Source organism: Etheostoma spectabile, chromosome 5 (assembly GCF_008692095.1).
Source record: "Etheostoma spectabile isolate EspeVRDwgs_2016 chromosome 5, UIUC_Espe_1.0, whole genome shotgun sequence".
Classification (NCBI taxonomy): Eukaryota; Metazoa; Chordata; class Actinopteri; order Perciformes; family Percidae; genus Etheostoma; species Etheostoma spectabile.
In genome coordinates, this window is record NC_045737.1 from 23,594,041 (window position 1) to 23,613,494 (window position 19,454).

At 43.2% G+C, this 19,454-nt stretch overlaps 1 protein-coding gene across 25 annotated transcripts in view; it reads left to right on the forward strand.

Annotated features, from left to right (window-relative positions):
* rimbp2b (RIMS binding protein 2b) overlaps nucleotides 1-19,454 on the forward strand; it is a 98,810-nt gene that overhangs the window by 66,840 nt on the left and 12,516 nt on the right. For 12 of the 25 annotated variants that reach the window (XR_004332247.1, XM_032517307.1, XM_032517314.1 and 9 more), the window contains 12 exons: nucleotides 518-538; nucleotides 2,800-3,004; nucleotides 4,229-4,377; nucleotides 5,116-5,195; nucleotides 6,246-6,355; nucleotides 6,436-7,314; nucleotides 10,689-10,861; nucleotides 11,306-11,971; nucleotides 12,596-12,745; nucleotides 15,620-15,781; nucleotides 17,259-18,038; nucleotides 19,190-19,298. Coding sequence is in view for 24 of the 25 variants with exons in the window: in XM_032517307.1 (XP_032373198.1) it covers nucleotides 518-538; nucleotides 2,800-3,004; nucleotides 4,229-4,377; nucleotides 5,116-5,195; nucleotides 6,246-6,355; nucleotides 6,436-7,314; nucleotides 10,689-10,861; nucleotides 11,306-11,971; nucleotides 12,596-12,745; nucleotides 15,620-15,781; nucleotides 17,259-18,038; nucleotides 19,190-19,298 (3,484 nt within the window). In the remaining variant the exon portion in view is untranslated. Of the gene's footprint in view, nucleotides 1-517; nucleotides 539-808; nucleotides 1,083-2,799; nucleotides 3,005-4,228; nucleotides 4,378-5,115; nucleotides 5,196-6,245; nucleotides 6,356-6,435; nucleotides 7,315-10,688; nucleotides 10,862-11,305; nucleotides 11,972-12,595; nucleotides 12,746-15,619; nucleotides 15,782-17,258; nucleotides 18,039-19,189; nucleotides 19,299-19,454 lie in introns of those variants that run through there. The other 13 variants (XM_032517299.1, XM_032517303.1, XM_032517310.1 and 10 more) reach the window with 7 other exon arrangements.

The window sequence follows — 19,454 nt, forward strand, 5'->3', positions numbered from 1 at the left end:
GGGGGGGTTGACTGTGTGTGCTTATGTGGTTGCTGCGGCTGCAGGATAAGGGACTAGTCAGCCCTGGGGCAGACCTGTGTATACCTAGAGCCATTTCCTGCTCTTTGTGACCGCACTACCTACATTTGTATGCTCTTTGACTTTTTAGTTTCATGATATGAATCTAGGGCTAAATATAAAGATTTCTTTTAACAATATTTGACTGATATATTGACTTGTGAGGTACGCATTTAAACTTAACATCAGAGTTGTGTAAATAGCCCTTTTTTCCAGAAAGGTGAATACATTGTAACTAACAGTCACAGACCTATAAAATCCATTAAAAAAAAAAAAAAGCCATTATCTCTTACTATTAGCATTGTGACAAGTTGATGTGTATGTGCGGGTGTCAAAGCAGACCATAAGTTCAGGAGAGTTGTGCTTTTAAGATGCGTATGAGTGATCCCATGTGTAATTGTGCTTTATTTCTTTCCTACATCTCTTTTTACTGAATGGGTGTTTGTTTATGCTTATACAGAACCACTTGGACAGCATGCAGGTATTTCAGAATTGTTTTTATTTATTTACTTGACAGTTTTAACGTTTCCCAGTATAGTCAATAAGGGTATACAGTACCCCTTGTGTTTACTTTGGCCCAGGAGGTATGGTGGTAACAGCACATTACAAACAAAATTATTCATCACTATCTAAGTTTTGTATTAATGATAAACACGATAAATATACAGGTTGTACTCAAAAGGTAAACATAAAGCATACATCAGCCCAGAACTAATCTGATCTGATCTGCTCTTTGCTCTTTGGTTTTCAGAAATATTCAGGGCTGCTTCTTTTCTTGGGCTTTACTACCCACTCAGCTCTGTTTCACATTTCCCATCAAAGAGAGCTTTTTGAAAGTCTGGAACATGACTGACAGCATAAACTGGAGGTCTTTCTGACTTGATCATAAAGAAAAATTCAGCGACACTTGCTTAACAATTGATGAAAAGATTCAGAATATGGATCGACTTCAATTAAAGAGGAATGCCTGGGGCCTCAGTGACCGACCTCAATCCCACATAATCAAAGCCCATCAACACATTGAGGTGTGCAAATTTAACTTCATAAGACCAAACACGTGTTAAAAAGTGTGTGTTTTAGATGTTAACAAATAAAAAGATCAGACTACAAGAAATGAATGCAGAAAATCTATTTTATTGGTAAAATAAATTGCAACACAATGTCTGGTAGTCTTAGTGTATTGCAGATATTTTAGCTTTTCAGTTTTTCATCTACATAATATTACTCATTATGTCTATTATATTGATGCATACAGTAGATATTAGTGATTTCTGAGTTTATAAGACTGTGTTCTTATCAAAGGATCACATACCAAACAGTGGTACATGTGATCCTTTTTTTGTTGTAGTTTTGCATGTTATTCAGCATGTTTTTTACAAACTGTACTTGTCATACAGCTGAGAACTGTATGATGCTATTAAAACTAATACCTTTTAATTTACTTGTTGTAGTTCACAAATGCAGGAATTCCTTTTGAGTCTGTGTGCTAACAGCATGTTATATCTAGCAAGAATCTGTGTGCATGAAATGGACAGAATATCATAGTGTATTAGCAGGGGGCGTTGCTGTGTGTTGGGCAGTGCTAAACAAAAATTCCATGGTAGCTTCAGTGTCCTCCAGAGCATTTGCGGTTCAGATTGTTCCAGTTTCAGGTTGAAAAGTGAGTTGAGAAATAGTGCAATAGCACCTGGAATTTCTATTATACCTGCCCAAACAATTCTGTTCAGTTTATCAGTGTTAGTTTGTGCAATAGGTTTCCTGCTTACAGCTGGTGTTATTTTATACATTTATTTTTGTTACTAAATCCCATGAAACGACCACTACCAACAGTATTTTCTAACTTCCCCCAAGTCCATTAATCCCCAATGTACATCTTTCCAAACAGATATTCTGTATTGTCGCAAATACACATTACCGTAAAAACAAACAAAAATGAATTCCCCAGTTTGGCACTTTAGTCTTCAGGAAACATTCCCCAAACAGAAGTAAATAATGGATTTATTGCTTAGCTGAGTATTTACAGCAGCAGGATACTGGACAGTATGTGGGATTGACTTAAACCACAATGCCCATGTTCATCATAATAGAGGAACATGTTACCCAGTGCAACAGTGTGGCTCATTGGTGTGATTTTAATAGCTTTTGGACAACAATGGAGCTCTACGGCACAGAGGAATAAGATATACAGTACCAGGCTTTGGCTACACAGACAATATTTGTTAGTAGAACTAAATTATTGTTGGTTTTGGTCTTTTCAAGGAATTACTTGACAATAAGAAAAATTGAGAATATTATCAGCCTCCTCCTCTATGCCACTCTGCAGTTTGGGTATGCACAGTGCCTAGACGCAAGTTTTTTATTTTCAGTATTATTAGCATTAATTGTAGTTGTGCATGCGATTTATATACTGTCTTCAAGTCATTGTAACATGTTTTTTTTTCTCTGCAATGGCCAATCCACATGTTATAAGTCCTAAAGTAAATCTTATTCCATGTTCTATTAGTGTGTAGACAGTAGACGCATAGCATCATATACGTACCTACCGTACTGTGTGTGTAGTATTTCTGTGTGCAGAATGTTCCGTCCTGCATCCTGTGGTTTCCTTATTTTGTCTTTTGTTGTTTTCCTTTGTTTCCCATCCTTTCTCTCCCTGCCCCTGTCTGTCTTTCCTTCTATCTGTCTCTCTCTCTTTCTCTGTCTCTAACTCCTCTCTCGATGACTCTCCTCCCTCACCACCATCAGGCCAAGGTCCGCGAGCTGGAGGAAAAATGTCGGTCTCAGAGTGAGCAGTTCAACCTCCTGTCAAAAGAGCTGGAGAAGTTCCGGCTCCAGGCCGGGAAGTTTGATATCCTCGGCACTGAACCCCTAACTCTATGTGAATCTCCTGGGTCGCCCAACAAATCCCTCTCACAGCTCCTTAATGGACTGGCTGCCCCCATAGGAAAAGGTAGGATCTTATCCTTATCTCTTGTTTTTTTTTAACTCAGATATGTCTCATTGCTCATATATTGTACGTGTTTTTATCAAAATAAATAGAAATATTGATTTATTATCATATTTCCAAGGGGCTGACATCTCATTTGTAACTAAAGTTTATACATTATAAATGTATTAATTAAATATATAATGATATGGATTTTATGGGATATTTACCTATATTTACAAAAAATAATAAAACCATATTCTTTTGCTTGATGTAGCCCACTCTTACTAAAGCGCTGTGCAATTGAATACATGCATAATTTCTGTCAATGGGGAGCTGCTGGCAGTAACTGCACACTGAACATATTGGAAAAGGAGTCAGTTCCTTCATAATGGAAAGAATTGCAGCTGAAATTAGAAGTCAGAGAGGCTTCTGATTTAATCCGCTGTAAACACAAACTGTTTATGAAATAATCAATCACAGTGAGAAATAGCCTCTAGCTGGCAAAACCTGTTCTCTGTTTGTTTCTGACATATTTTTGTAATTCCCAAATGCTTCACTACTTAGAGTAATATCCTTCAGCTCTTGCTATCAAGTTTAATTCATTAAATATCTTTACAAATTTTAGAAAAGAGTACAGTACTGTGAGATATCAACCTAAGTGACACCTGCTCAAAAACATTTATTTAAATTGTAGTACCTTCAAAAGACAGTTAGTAGATAAGATAATATATGTAAACAATATACAATCAGCTGTAGGGCTCTCCTCAACTAAAGACTTTCTCAGTCGACTAACACTCAAATGATTTTGTCAACTGTAAAATTGAGTTTCTCCACAAAGAATCATGCAAAAGCAACACTTTTAATCTTATGTTTACCAGAGATGTCCCCAAAATTAATTGAAAATAAGTCATTTAGCATGAAAAATTAAAAGAAAGTTCTGATCGCTAAACCTAAAATTTCCAATTAGTTGACTAATTGACTTAAAAGGGGCAGCCCTAATCAGCTAGTTATTAACTATGGGTACTATTATTGGTGTTTGTATTGTATTCGTTTTTTTGCATAACATTTTAGAACAATAGACTTCTGTTTACATAATGCCAATTATCGTTACACAATGTTAAAATGTTACTGTTTATTTTTTCTGTATCTCTCTATTTTTTGATCACACGTTTGATATAAGTTCTGTTACCTTGATGATGATGATGATGTGAAGATCTGATGAGAGAAGTTCTGTTTGTTCCACAGGCAATGAGGCTCCAACAAGCAGATCTTTGATATCGGAGTTCATTCGACCACTCCAGATCAGTGGAGACAAGCCTGAGCTCCTCTCTGTCAAGCCAACATTCCTCACTCGCGGCCGAGTCAGCAGCCCAGCACGGGCTTCCCACTCTGAGGTATCTGATAGTGTCTGTTTGTGGCCCATATGGCTTTTTCTTTATTACACATTTCTCCATTTTCACTTTGCATGACATCTAGAGAAATGTGTCTAACAAACTTTAAGCTGAACGTCCAAAACCACAATGTGGGCTGCAATAGAGAAGAATCCCCTACAACTTAGATTAGCTTTAGCCCTGTTTATCTAAATGAAATCCTGTTGTTAGTGAAGTTCCAGTAAAAGCAAATTTCAAAGTCATATACAGCATTAAGTGAGCTCAACTCAGTATTAGATATGTTACCTCTCTTATGCCTTTGTTACCATTTAGTATAGACAGCAGTTTGTAACAATTTGGGGGGAATAGCTGCTTCATTTTAATCTAAGTAATGTGTTTGGGGTGAACAAGAGCAAATCCATGCAGGCCCACTATTTGGGATTGATCAAAACATTTCTTTGTGCACAGGAGGTTAAAATGTAAACAAAATAAATATTATGTGCTTTTTGTTCACTTTGTTGTAAGACTGTCTGTGAATTCCAGAGCACACCGCAATTTACAGATCCAGCATACCTCAGTATCTCTGAACATCTTGGCATTTTTATACTAAACGTGCTTTGTTGCCAAATAATTTTGACATACTGAGCTTGAACACTTCACTCACTCTGGTTTTCTGAATATGAGGTGAAAGGTGAAAACACAGAAAGAGAATTTGATGTTGAAAATAGTGTTATTTGTGAGTTTTTTTTCCATGTTTTCTAGATGGACAAAGAGCTCAGCTCAACTACCAGGTCTAAACTAAGGTTTACGGGGAAGGTTCGTCTGTGTCTTGCTCGGTACAGGTATGTACACACAACACACAACTACTTATTCACCTACTATTACTTCACAGTGTATCTTGTTTCATCTGAAACACTGAACACAGACAACAAATACAACCTCCTCCTAGGTTTTGTAATCAGGTCCGTGCAGGAGGAGACTCTTCGCTGTTTCCAACAAGTTCTTAAAAGTTTTTATAACTATCAAAATATTTTGAGTAGTTTCAGTGCATTTTCAGGGTAAGTATTAACAAAAGGTTTGTGCTAACAGAACGCAAACCCCCCGAACACGTTGATGTCCTAAGAGAGTGTGATAAATAAGAGAAGGTGGCCAAATGCTTTACATACCTCTTTAAGGGTGGCAGTAGCTCACTCCGTAGGGAGTTGGGTTGGAAGAACCAGAGAATCGCTGGTTCAAGTCCCCATACGGACCGAAGTACAGAGGTGGACTGGTAGCTGGAGAGATGCAAGTTAACTTCCTGGGCACTGCCAAGGTGCTCTTGAGCAAGGCACCGCAGGCCACTCCCTCTGACATCTCTCTATTAGTGCGTGTGTGTGTATTCTGTGTGTATTTCAGGCCTGTGTGTAGTGTGTAATAACAACAGTAAATGGTAATTTCCCCATTGGGGATCAATAAAGAGTATACAATAAAAATGTAATTAAATTACAGTCAACTGAACTGGCTGCTCAATGTGGACAAGTCATGGACACATCTTGCTAAGATCATTTGCTTTCTCTAACAGAGCTTTAGGCTGGGGTCTTAGATGATGATTCACTGTTTCTATCTGTAAGGAAAATTACCTGTCAGCACATGAAAATAATTGGAAACCTCAGAGCAACCCACACAGCAACAGCAACAACCAAATTGAATAAATTAGATTAAAAAATAGAAACAAACTTTATGTTTTCAAAGCAGAATTCAGCAGATACTTTTACCTTGACATACAGTACTTATTAGGGAATTGTAGCAGTTGACATAAAAGAATCCTGATGTAGAGTAATTGTAAAAAGAAATATGTGTAAAATATAACACTTCTGGAAGTTGAATTGTCTGTTCATATTTTCCCGCTGTAGTTACAATCCTTATGACGGGCCTAATGAGCATCCTGAGGCAGAGCTCCCCCTGGTGGCAGGGAAGTACCTCTACGTTTACGGGACGATGGATGAGGATGGCTTTTATGAAGGTCTGACCTGCCTTGATAGTGTTTAATCTTTCATTTGTATAGCTCCACAATATAAACTATATACTATTTTGTTTTCTCAGGAGAGCTGCTAGATGGACAGCGGGGACTCGTCCCATCCAATTTTGTGGAATTTGTCCAAGATGCGGAGACACCCTCTGCCAAACACAGGGACACATTGGCTAAAGAACCTGGCTACCTCAATCACAGTAGCCTGGGGCCTCAGAGACTGAAATTCGGCACAGGAACGGGAACGGGAACGAGCATAAGCAGCCTGCTGTCGGACAGTAAACTAGACTGTCTAAGCACCAGCAGCTTGGGCATGGACCTCCTGGGCTCCTCCAGCAACGGGACAGGAACCTTGGATGTCAGCACTGACGAGGTCGGTGAAGACATTGTGCCTTACCCCCGCCGCATCAACCTGATTAAACAACTGGCCAAGAGTGTGATTATTGGCTGGGATCCTCCTGTGGTCCCACCGGGCTGGGGCTCCATCAGTGGCTACAATGTCTTGGTGGATAAGGAGGTGCGCATGAGTGTCCCCTACGGGGGCAGGACAAAGTCTCTTCTTGAAAAGCTCAATCTGGCCACCAACACCTACCGTATCTCAGTGCAGAGCATTACGGACCGGGGCCCGTCGGACGAGCTCCGGTGCACTCTGCTTGTGGGAAAGGATGTGGTGGTGGCACCTTATTACCTGCGGGTGGACAGCATCACGCAGGTCTCTGCTGAGCTCTCTTGGATGCCCAGCAACAGCAACTACAGTCACACCATCTTCCTCAATGGTGCAGAGTACGACATGGTCAAGGCGGGGGGCTATAAGTACAAGTTCTTCAACCTGAAGTCCATGACAGTTTACAAGGTGAAGGTTGTGGCGCAGCCGCATCAGGTGCCTTGGCAGCTTCCGATGGGTCAAAGGGAAAAGAGGGAAATCTCTGTGGAGTTCTGCACTCAGCCTACAGGTCAGCCTCCAAAACATTACTCACGTTAGCACTTTTACCTGTTCAGTAAACCCCCAGTAATGCAGGGACTTCTTTCTATGCAGTGTATTGTTGTATAGTTCAAGTCTAGACCTACTGGGATATTTTTATCCATGCTAACATGTCTCTAGCTCCCTTGAGGGGTTGCTCGGTCCTCTACTTTGGTCCAGTCTGAAATTGGTACAGATACCAGAAAATGTATCCTTATGACTCTAGAAGTCCCCTGACTTTTTCTTGTTTTTATTTCCTTTTCGACACAGATTTGTGGTTGTGAATCATATGAACAACTGATGGAGGGATTTCCATAACATTTGGTGGAGATATTCATAGCCCCCTCAGGATAAATTCTGATAATTTGTGGTCTTTTGATCCCTTGACTTTTAACCATCGTGAACATGATTAATATAATACCTGCTTAAACATCAACATTTTAGCATGTTGACATTGGCCTTTAGCTCAAAGCAGTGCCCTACTGAAGTATAGCTTTACAGAGTCTTAAGGCTGGCTCTTTGTTTTGTCATACTGGCAAAATTGATTCAAAGGTCTAGTATGTATCGTGTTTAGTTGTTCATTATTGAAATCAGTATTGCCTGTTCACAAACTTGTCCTTTTTCATGACTATTTACCACCATCATCAATTCCAAGTATTCCTATTGGCTTGAAATTTTACATTTCTGTTTGCATGAACTGGGGTAGACGCTCCATATTCGTGCACCATCTTGAAATATGTTAGCCGGGAAGGGACAGGATATACTGCTCCGCCTTTCATGTTTTCTCCATCACATGATAAACTTACAGGTGTTGCTAATCTGCTAATGGGTATCGTGTCTTCCAAATTTCAGGAACAGGAGTCTTCTTCTTCACCCTGAAAAAGAAAAAAGAAAAAGACCAGCTTTTTTAAGCATGAAGGCCACCACAGCTGTAATACGTACTTTGAACTGCGTGGTGCGAGAGAATTGATTGCGATAAATGATCTTAACCTAAACTTGCATTATCTGATTTTCTTGCCACTTGGAGGCTGTATAAACGTATTGAGGTAAACTGCTAGCAAATCGTTGGTTATGTACACATTTAGCCTTTTGGATGGATGTCTTTGGCCACCTGGCAAATGTTAGTCCAGCATTCCTTTGTAGCTCCTTTTATCTCTTTAATAACTAAGAAAAAAATCTTGCTCTTTAGCTGCAAAATCCCCTCTATGTTTATGCACTATAGTGCTTGGAAGGTAGTGTATAGTGGGTTTATTAGAGCTTTTTCATTGAGAGAAAGAAGCAGATTGGGGCTGGAAACAATGTTGACGAGAGTGCTTGGACTAAACAAAAGTTTTAGTCTTTTTAGTTTATTTGCAAATGCAGACAGTATGTAAGTTTTGTGTTAAAGGTGTATTTATGAAAAAGAGGTAACATTACTATCCTGCCCCCCCCCCTCGTTCTTTAAGTCTAATATTGTATTTTCAAAGTCATCTGATATTTCACAATGAAAGCCATCTGATAATTTACATCCAACACAGCAATCTATTTATTTACTCTGCCACACGCTTCAAGCCCATATACCAACATTTACAAACCTGACAAACATCTTAGCCATTTTCATTTTTCCCCAGCCACTTTTAAATTGCCCTCAAGGATTTGTGTGTGTACTGCTGAGATAAGACACAGGCATGGTAGGAAAAAAAAGAAAAGTGCAATGAGAAAACATCATAGAAGCACTTGCTGAATGAAGCTTTAACACTGCAAACAGTGTCTCTCGAAGTCAAATTAGTGTAAATAGTGAGAGTAGATCTTTGGGATTTCTTCTCCCATGAGACACGGTGATGTTTTGCTGTTGCCAGCACTTAACTTGGGTCTCAGAGCCTGACTGTGTAGCTACGGGAAATCTTTTAATGTGAGAATATAGTATAAGTGATTGTCTCCACAGCCATCTACATTTCTGACACATGTTTTGTTTGCGTGTGTGTGTAAATCTATTGATATGGTGCAGTTAGCCATGGTTCAGACACTTTTTATATGAGTGCTCCGAGGACAGGGAATGTTATTATTTAACCTTTTTTCAACTTGGAAAGGAGAGTGAAACCCTTGTTGTTACGGTACTGGGATAAGGGAAGTCATTCAGAACATTAGAGGCAAACGGGACATAAAAGTGAGAGTATGAAGTCAAGTAGTGAATAGAAAAAAGGCTGAAAGGGCGTAAATAAAAGGGAGGACACAGAGGTAATGAGGGAGAAAGAGAGGGAAGGACAGGGAGAGAGTGAGGCTGAAGTTTGATGTGACATTTTCTGTTGGTATGCTCAGAGTTCATTAAATGATCTATCTATTGAACATGTTAATTAGAGGCATCTGAAATAGTGTCTGTGGCTGACAGCTGTTGTCAATAGGGAGGACAGTGTCTGGCGGCACAATTAGGCTTTCACACTCGGCATGTGTTCTTCACGCAAGCGACTTTGTTACTTGTTAGCGATACAACATTTATTATTTTTGTCACACGGAGCAGCCTCCATTTCCCTGCCTGGAAATCAGTGACCTGCTGTTTGTGTCCAGTATTAATGAAAGTGGCTCCACTGAAATATTCATGTATACACTCGTTTCAGTTCTCAGAGGAGCTTGTTGTTTATGACAGGCGTAGTTTAAAGATGACAAGAAGAATTGAAATCTCCAAACAACCACTGCCGCTGTTCCGAGACTGTGTGTGTGGTCTGCCTACAGTCAGCGTAGAAATGTGATTAAGGTTGCGTTGATGGAGATTCTCGGACACACAAACAGCTGCACATTGCAGCTCTGAGATACTGCTGACTGCGTCTGCTCACTCGCGCTCACTGTATGACTACAGGGGAGCAGCAGCACTGCACAGATGGGTATGTTGTTTAGTATGCAGGCAGCACTGACAGATGGTGGAAATAGCAAACTGTGTTTTTTTATGCTCCATAGAATAATGTCAATAAGAATCTGGCAACAGGATATTGCTATACATAAAATGATGGCTGCATTTTGGCAAACTTGGCTTTTTCAACCTGTGCCTACGTATATGAATGAATCTCGGAATACACACCATGACCCTGAACAGAAATGACCATAAATATAACAAAATCATCCTACAAATTTCAATATTTTGAATATAAATGCTTCATTCAGCTATCAATGGCTCAGTGTACAGCACATACCAGCAGTATACATTACGTTTTGAGCACAATTCTTGGTAATACCACAAGTTTTGGCAGTCTATAGTACTTTAGATGTGAGACATATAATACCGTTCACCTTGAATGAGAATAATTTTATTTCACACCGCTATGAAATGGTTATTGAATAGAACTGGGGAAAGTCCATAGTACCGAGATGATCTTTTTTTCTCTCCTTATCCAGTGTGTGTGTTGTGCTCCTCAGGGCCCCCTCTCCCGCCCCAGGAGGTGCAGGTCCAGTGTGGTCAGACGCCGGGGGTCTTGCAGGTCAGATGGAAGCCGCCCCCTCTGACTTCTTCAGGAACCTCCAACGGTGCCAGTGTGATTGGCTATGCCGTGTGCACAAAGGGACAAAAGGTACCAAATGTCAGAACAAGTGTTATAATACAGTTCTTAGAAAAAGGCAGCCTTTGCCTTTTCTCAACTGTGTCTTTTATGTGAAGTGCTTTATTGCCATCTCCTGGAGAAATTATATAATGCTGATAACCAGCCCACGCAGGCTCCATGGTGCTGCATCTGGATCACATCCCTTTTCCACAAGGAGCTGGTGTGTGTGTGTGTGTGTGTGTGTGTGTGTGTGTGTGTGTGTCTGTGTGTGTTGTATCAACCATAGTAGTGTCCAGTTTAATTTTAAATCAAAATGCTGGATAGATTTAAATTCCAGCCAACAATCGCAACAGATACAAGAGCTGGAAATACATGCAGTTTGTTTGATGGTTGGGTAACAGAGTAAATTCTTTTGTATGCTGTTATTCTGAATTGCCCTTTGGTAAAGACTCTCTGGTTCCTTTGTGAATACAGATAGCAGAGGTATTATACCCCACAGCAGACTATACGACTGTGGAGTTAAACAGGATCCAGTGTCTGGAGGCCAGGGAACTCATTGTAAGGACGTTATCAACACAAGGAGAGTCCCAGGACTCGCCCGTGGCCATCATCCCGCACAATCTCTTGGGCTCTCCACGCCTCTCCCACCGAACCATTGCACCTTCCCACACTATGGTGCTCCCGCAGTCCCATCCAGTACACTCACAAACCCATCCTCCTTATCCGTCAACGTACCCCCTGAATCATCCTCAGCCCCAGGTGCAGCCTCTTCCTCGAACCCAGCCCCACACGCTGCCCCACGCACAGCCGCACTCGCAGCCCGTCTGCCAACCCCCTTCTCATTCCCAGCCTCATTTCCAGTGCCACCCCATGCCCAAGTCCAAACCGTTAGTAAGTGCCAGAGAGCCCGAAACCAAAGAGCACGAGGTGGGATTGCGGACAGCCCAGCCCTGGGAGCGATCCCCATCTCCGCTGCCTCACATGCGTGGACCCAACCTGGAGCCGCCGCACTTCCAGCCACGGCGATCTCCCTCTCCTCAGAGGATTCTGCCACAGCCTCAGGGAGTCCCCATCCCCAACACCATCGCCAAGGCCATGGCCAGGGAAGCTGCCCAGAGAGTGTTTGCCGAGGGAAATCAGGTGTGTGGAGATTTAATTGTATCAATTTATATTATAACAGTATTCATGTAAACATGATAGAATCTAGCTTAGAGCAAGGAAATCAGATTTGCCCTTATGTGAATGGTAATAACTGTCCGGATGATAAAATGATTTAACTTGTTTCTAAAAATCAGCCTGCTTTGAAAACCATTCCCACAACAAGTATTCTTATTCTTTATTTTATAAAGGACCACACTAATAAATTAACAGTTATGTAAATGTGCCAGAGTTAGCCAGCCGGCTAATTTTCAACTGTAGTCCTTTGGTCATATGATTTTAGACCAGAGCAACATATTGGCTTCTATTTACGTTTAGTTCTTTTTTCTATCTAAATGTCTAAAGTTGGAAGCAAACTCCCACACACTGTCTAACTTGCAGAGATACATGTAATGTCAACGTTTCTGTACTAGATCTTCATCAGGCAAAAGGCCAATACCAAATCGTTAAATTTATCTGCAAAAAAATATTTTTAAATTAATTTGCAAGTTAGACAGTGTTGAGGAGTTTGATGCAACTTTTGACCTACTCATCCCTCTCCTTTGGCCATTTCTCATGAAATACATTTTCCTGTTCAATCTAAATGTCTAACATTTCTCTTATCAGGTTGAGAAAAGGAACATCTTTAGTGAGCGAGGTAACGCCTCGCATCCACTCAACTCTGACGAGGAGGAGGATGGCTACGACTCTCCTCATGCGAGGAGAAGAGGAGCCTCGGTGGATGAATTCCTCAGAGGCTCAGAGTTGGGCAGACAAGTAGGTACTTTACAGACTATTAGTGAATGTGTATCACTTGTTTCTGGGAAGAGTGTGGAATCGTTAACTATATGTAGGCAAAATCAAGTTGAATGAAATTACATCCCATCATATCAAAATGAAGCACCTTGTAATTATGTCTGCATCTGTATGGCATCAAAATATTTTTTAGAATCTTGTATACATCATTTCTTTTCAAAACATGAAAAGAAATGATGTATACTTGGACACTCGGGTGAAGAGAGGGGCAGAGCTGTCAACTGATCACCATCTGGTGGTGAGTTGGGTCAGGGGGTGGGGGAAGACTCTGGACAGACCTGGTAAGCCCAAACGTGTAGTGCGGGTAAACTGGGAACGTCTGGAAGAGGCCCCTGTCCGACGGGCTTTCAACTCGCACCTCCGGCGGAGCTTTTCGTGCATCCCTGTGGAGGCTGGGGGCATTGAACCTGAGTGGACAATGTTCAAAGTTTCCATTGCTAAAGCTGCGGCAGCGAGCTGTGGTCTTAGGGTCTTAGGTGCCTCAAGGGGCGGTAACCCACGAACACCCTGGTGGACACCGGTGGTCAGGGAAGCCGTCCGACTGAAGAAGGAGTCTTTCCGGGATATGTTATCCCGGAGGACTCCGGAGGCAGTTGCAGGGTACCGACGGGCCCGAAGGGCTGCAGCCTCTGCCGTGACAGAGGCAAGCAGCGGGTGTGGAGAAGTTCGGAAACATGGAGAGACTTTCGGTCGGCACCAAGGTGCTTCTGGAAAACCGTTCGCCACCTCAAGGGGAAGCGAGGGATCATCCAAGCTGTATACAGTAGGATGGGACTTTGTTGACCTCAAATGGGGAGGTAATAGAGCGGTGGAGGAGCACTTTGAGGAACTCCTAAATCCAGCTGACACGCCCTCTGTGGTGGAGACAGAGCTAGGATGATGGGGATTGTCGTCAATTTCCCTGGCGGAAGTCGCTGTGGTAGTCAAACAACTCCACAGCGGCAAAGCCCCAGGGATTGATGAGATCCGTCCAGAAATGCTGAAAGCTCTGGGTTGGAGGGGCTGTCTTGTTTGACACCCCTCTTCAACATTGCGTGGAAGTCTGGGACGGTGCCTAAGGAGTGGCAGACCGGGTGGTGGTTCCCCTCTTCAAAAAGGGGACCAAGGTGTGTGCCAACTACAGGGGTACACACTTCTCAGCCTCCCTGTAAGTCTACTCCAAGGTGCTGGAAAGGAGGTTCGGCCGATAGTCGAACCTCGGATTGAAGAGGAACAATGCGATTCCGTCCTGGCCGTGGAACAACGGATCAGACCTTTACTCTCCAAGGATCCTGGAGGGGCCTGGAGTATGCCCAACCATTCTACATGTGTTTTGTGGATCTGGAGAAGGCGTATGACCGGGTCCCCCGGAGAAATGTGGGGAGGTGCTGCGGGAATATGGGGTGAGGGGGGTCCCTCTTGGGCCATCCAATCTCTGTATGACCAAAGCGAGCTGTGTCCGGGTTTTCGGCAGTAAGTCGGACTCGTTCCAGGTGAGGGTTGGCCTCCGCCAGGGCTGCGCTTTGTCACCAATCCTGTTTGTATATTATGGACAGGATATCGAGGCGTAGTCGGGCGGGGAGGGTTGCAGTTCGGTGGGCTCGGATCCCATCGCTGCTTTTTGCAGATGTGGTCCTGATGGCATCATCGGCCTGTGACCTTCAGCACTCACTGGATCGTTTTCGCACCCGAGTGTGAAGCGGCTGGGATGAATCAGCACCTCTAAATCTGAGGCCATGGTTCTCAGCAGGAAACCATGGAGTGCTCTCTCCGGGTAGGGATGGAGTCCTTACCTCAAGTGAAGGAGTTTAAGTACCTTGGGGTCTTGTTCGCGAGTGAGGGGACCATGAGCGTGAGATTGGTCGAGAATCGGGCAGCTGGTGCGTATTACATTCTGTTTATCGCACCGTTGTGACGAAAAGAGAGCTGAGCCAGAAGGCAAAGCTCTCGATCTACCGGCAATTTTCGTTCCTCCCTCCCTATGGTCATGAAGGCTGGGTCTGACCGAAGAACGAGATCAAGGGTAAAGCGGCCGAAATGGGTTTCCTCAGGAGGGTGGCTGGCTTCTCCCTTAGAGATAGGGTGAGAAGCTCAGTCATCCGAGAGAGCTCGGAGTAGAGCCGCTGCTCCTTCGCGTTGAAGGAGCCAGTTGAGTGGTTCGGGCATCTGGTAAGGATGCCTCCTGGGCGCCTCCCGAGTATGTATCCAGGCACGTCCAACTGGGAGGAGACCTCGGGGAAGACCCAGACTAGGTGGAGAGATTATATCTCCAACCTGGCCTGGGAACGCCTCGGTGACCCCCATGTCGACTAGTTGAGTGTGCTCGGGAAAGGGAAGTTTGGGGTCCCCTACTGGAGCTGCTTCCCCCGCGACCCGATACCGGATAAGCGGATGAAGATGGATGGATGGATGGATCATTTCTTTTCAAATAAGGAAAGGAGGAAAAGTCGTTACCAAGTGTTAAATAAGCCAGTTGTAACCTGAAATTTTACTTTGGCAACACATTTGCATAATTGTAGCTATACAAGAGTTTTCACAACACACACAACTTTGTGAACACTGCATACTGGCGTTCTGCATGTTGGCCCGCCTATCTGGAGTTTATAGCTGCTTCTGCACTTGTATTGAGTTGTCAGAGTCTTTAGGTGACATCATTTGGTGCAAACAGGGAGTGCTGTGGTATTCTGAGTCTCTGTAGAGTGTAGACACTTTCCTTTTGTCTCTTTGGTACTGGTGAGTATTGCCACATAATCCAGCACACTAGATGTCACAAATATATAAAGATAAGAATTTAAAACATGTTGATCTCTACCCAATATGCTCCCTTCATTGTTCTCTCTCTTTGTTTTCCCTTAGCACCATCATCCCCACTACAGCCACAGTGAGGAGTACCACACGGAGAGTAGCCGGGGTTCGGACCTGTCCGACATAATGGAGGAGGACGAGGAAGATCTTTACTCTGAGATGCAACTGGAAGAGGGCCGTAGGCGCAGTATCAACTCTCACAACACTCTTAAGGTACATAATGCACACCTTTCGGTCTGTAGTGGCCAGGGGAGGACAGAGGACGTGGGGGAAGACAAGGGGTTTATGGAGGGAGGGAGGGTCTTGCCACCTGTAGAGGTACCTGTTCTCTCTCTCAGGCTCTATAACCAGGCCCGTCGTGGCTTTGCCTGGCTGAGCTCTCCTGCCTTGTGTTAGCTGAATCATCCTTCTCCCACCCCAGCCTGCTCCAACCCCCCCATCCCCAGTACTACTGTAGTCGGTCAAGGCTGATCTTATGGGAATGGCTGTGTATACATTAGTGTACCGCTTGCTAAAAGGGCCAAGGCTGTAAACAAAAAGCGCAATGTTTTGTTATGGTTTGCATTGCATTTTGATGCTCTTTATACCGCACCAAAGGAGTGTTACAAGTGTTAAAGTCGAATGTGATATTGAAGTGCAAATTTTAATATACTGTACTGGATCAAAGGATCATCAAGTGCATATGGGAATCTCATTTAAGTGAGTACTTAAATGGAAATATTCACGTTTGTTTATGTCTATCATGTCCTAAGATCAAATTTTTCTATTGTTGGTGTAAATGTTAACATTGTTGGAACATGATCCTGTCTTCATTTGGTCTGTCAGTGGGGATGTGTGGGCATGTGTGGGTGAAAAAAACAAACAAAAAAACATCACGTTATGAGAGTGAGGGGTAAACATTAGTTGCTGATTGGTCCTTTGTATTAGTAAACTTACTATGAGGGTTGTTCATGAGGGTTAGTCATTAGTGTATTAACTCTTTAATACACAAATGCTGCATCTCCTTTTTGTCATCACCATCTATTTGTAAATCACTGTTGCACATCAAACACCACCCCTCCGCCTTTATTATATTTATGTAAAAACATTATTATTTTAAAATATTTGCAGTAATGATCTAATAATTTTATACAGATACCGTTAGGTTGAAGATTAATTGTCACATTTACTTCTGAACATATGTTTCACTACAGTTGATACTGTTGCTACAGAAGTGTCCTTAAACAGTATGTGCAAGCAGATTCCTCCACTTACTCAGCTTCATGTTGTATTTTTATTCTTTTCCATTTCATCCCCATTGATGTTTTCATTCTTCCCTCACCTGTGGCACTAATTATGCCTTTTTTTGGGGGGATATTTCTCATTTCTCACAAGTGAAATTCACTTTTTCTACATTTAACCTCCGTAACCACGCTCAGTTTGAGATTCCTGTTCAGAGCATGCCATTTTCTCCTCACGGAATGAGACTGCATGTCTTACTACATTGCCACAAATAACTAATTCTGTCTTTATTTTGTCTTTTCCCCCCCATTTGTTCTATTCACATACTGTGTTGTTTCCTGCCTGTTCTAAAACCTCCGAAAAACGTTTCAACCCTCCTCACAAAAAAAATCTAAATTGAACCTTTTGAATTGAACTGACTAACTGAACTGTGAAATTGTGGAACTTTGCCTCCTGGTCATAATTAAAGGCATATTACAAGCGTCAGGACTTAGCCGAGGAAAGAGACTGCTGGGACCTCCAGAGGGAGGTGGTGAAGCAGAAGTCGCTCCGCAGCAAGCGTCTCCACAGCATCCCCGAGGTGGCCGAGGAAGATTCGGACTGCGTGGACAGCATGGGCCAGCGCCTGTGTTTCGAAGAGGGCGGCCGGCCGGGAACGCCGCACACTCAGCGGAGAATGTACCCCCAGGACACCCACATGCACAACCATCACACCCCTGGCAAGAACTCCCGCTACCTGCAGCGTCAGCGCTCCTCCCCTCGCTTCACTGATAGCCGCTACTGCTACAACGCAGACGACCGCAGCTTGGTACGACCCAACCGCCAGAGCACCAAGAGTCCCGACAGTGGTTTAGACTGTGGCAGTGAGGAAGAAGGCTCTCTAGGCCGTGGTTATCGAGGGTACTATACTCACGGAAGCCCCATGCGGGGGCCCGTGCAGGTCATTCACTGTGAAGGGCCGGTAGAAAGGCGGGCGCTGGCTATGGGCCGTAAAAGAACTCTGACCCGCCAGTGCAGTATAGAGGAGGAGTTCTCTGACAGCCCAGGGACTGCAACCAAGTCGGTACACACAGGTGACTTTAGGAACAGGGAGCACTTTGGGCCTGGTCGAGAGGCCGGTCAGCGAAACTACCCCAGGGAAGGGGCCCTGAGCGAGGGCAGGCTCAACGAGCTGGACAGGGTCTATTACAGTCCCCACAGGGAGGCTAGGGTCCAGTCTTTGTCCAGGCTCAACCGGGACCAGCCGCTGGTGTGTGATTCAGACTTTCTGCTGTACTTTCCATCAGCAAGCTGCAGCCATTCTGTGTTCTTAATGTTGTCTGTTTTTCTTTTTTGATTACCCCTGTTTTCTTTCTTTCATTTGGCATTTTGTTTTTCATTTTACGACAAGTTATCACATGGTTCATGGTTGGTCTGATTTGATGTTTTATTTTGTGTGAGTTACTTTGCTTGTACTCAGAATGTCAGGTGGATTTTAGAGTAAAGCTTTCAATTACCTAAAGGCCATTTAGCCAAGTTTTGACTTCTCATGTCTTTGAGAGGAAAGGTTCCACTTAAAGGAGAGTCTTGTGTGCAGTGCATGGGGACCTGCTTCTCCCGTCTTTTCTTCCTCTGCCTTTTATATACCGGCTGCCCGCTTCATTTGTTGCTCTTCATGTCTCGCCCTCTTGAGCTGCAGCCGTATCGCTCCACCTTGTGCTTGGAGCTTCATTTCAGCATCTCCCATCTCTCATTGCTTCACACATAAAAGAAGGCTAGATCATGACTTCTGCAGCCTGCAGTGATTCATTTAGCCTCCAACCCATGCGCATTATCTCTTGTTGTGTCTTTCACTTGTTTCAGCAAAAAAAATGTCTTGTTCATCATTTCTCATAACTCAAATGTTTTGATTATTGTAATACAAAGCCGCAGGCTGAAGCTGTAATGGCTTTGCTAGTCTAACTGCATCTTTATCCATTCCTCGATCACACTCAACCTCCACTCTTACTCTTTGCATTTTCATCCACTCTTTCTCTCTATTTTCTCATCATTTGTGTCTTTTGTGCTGCCATTTGCGTTCTTTTCTCATCAAGGAGCTGACATGCACAGAACAAAACATACCAAACAAATGGTCTTTAGCTAAACATCTGATCTTTCTATACCCCCAGTCCATGTTGTTGTGTTGGGGGTTAATTTGATTTACTTGTTTTGATGGTTTGTTAGGTTTCTTTATTGTTTTTATGGATTTTGTTTTTGTTATCATTTTGCCTCCTTAAGGACAAATGGAAGTCACACCATTTGCTCTTATGGTTTTTATGTTGTTTTAACAGGATTGTGGGGTTCCTTTTAAATGTTTACTTATCTTCACAATGCAGTTGGTTTCTTGTTCTAACGGCTCGCCTTTTGTTTTTTACTCTAAAGATCATTGGGAACTCAGCATCACATGGAAGCGCTGATCGCCTGGAGCACTCAGGGAGGAGGCCGGTTCACAGTGGCAACCCCCCTCAGCAACGGCCCATCCCATCCATTGGTTAGTGAGGTCACCACACGAGGAGATGCGTCATCCCCCACCTGCAGGGCCACTGATGTTTGTGCTATTTATACCATGTGTTTTCCTTTCCCATGTGAGCCGAGCTGTACATCTCTCCCATAGAGCTTAAACAACCATGTAGGCCCTTATTCTTGG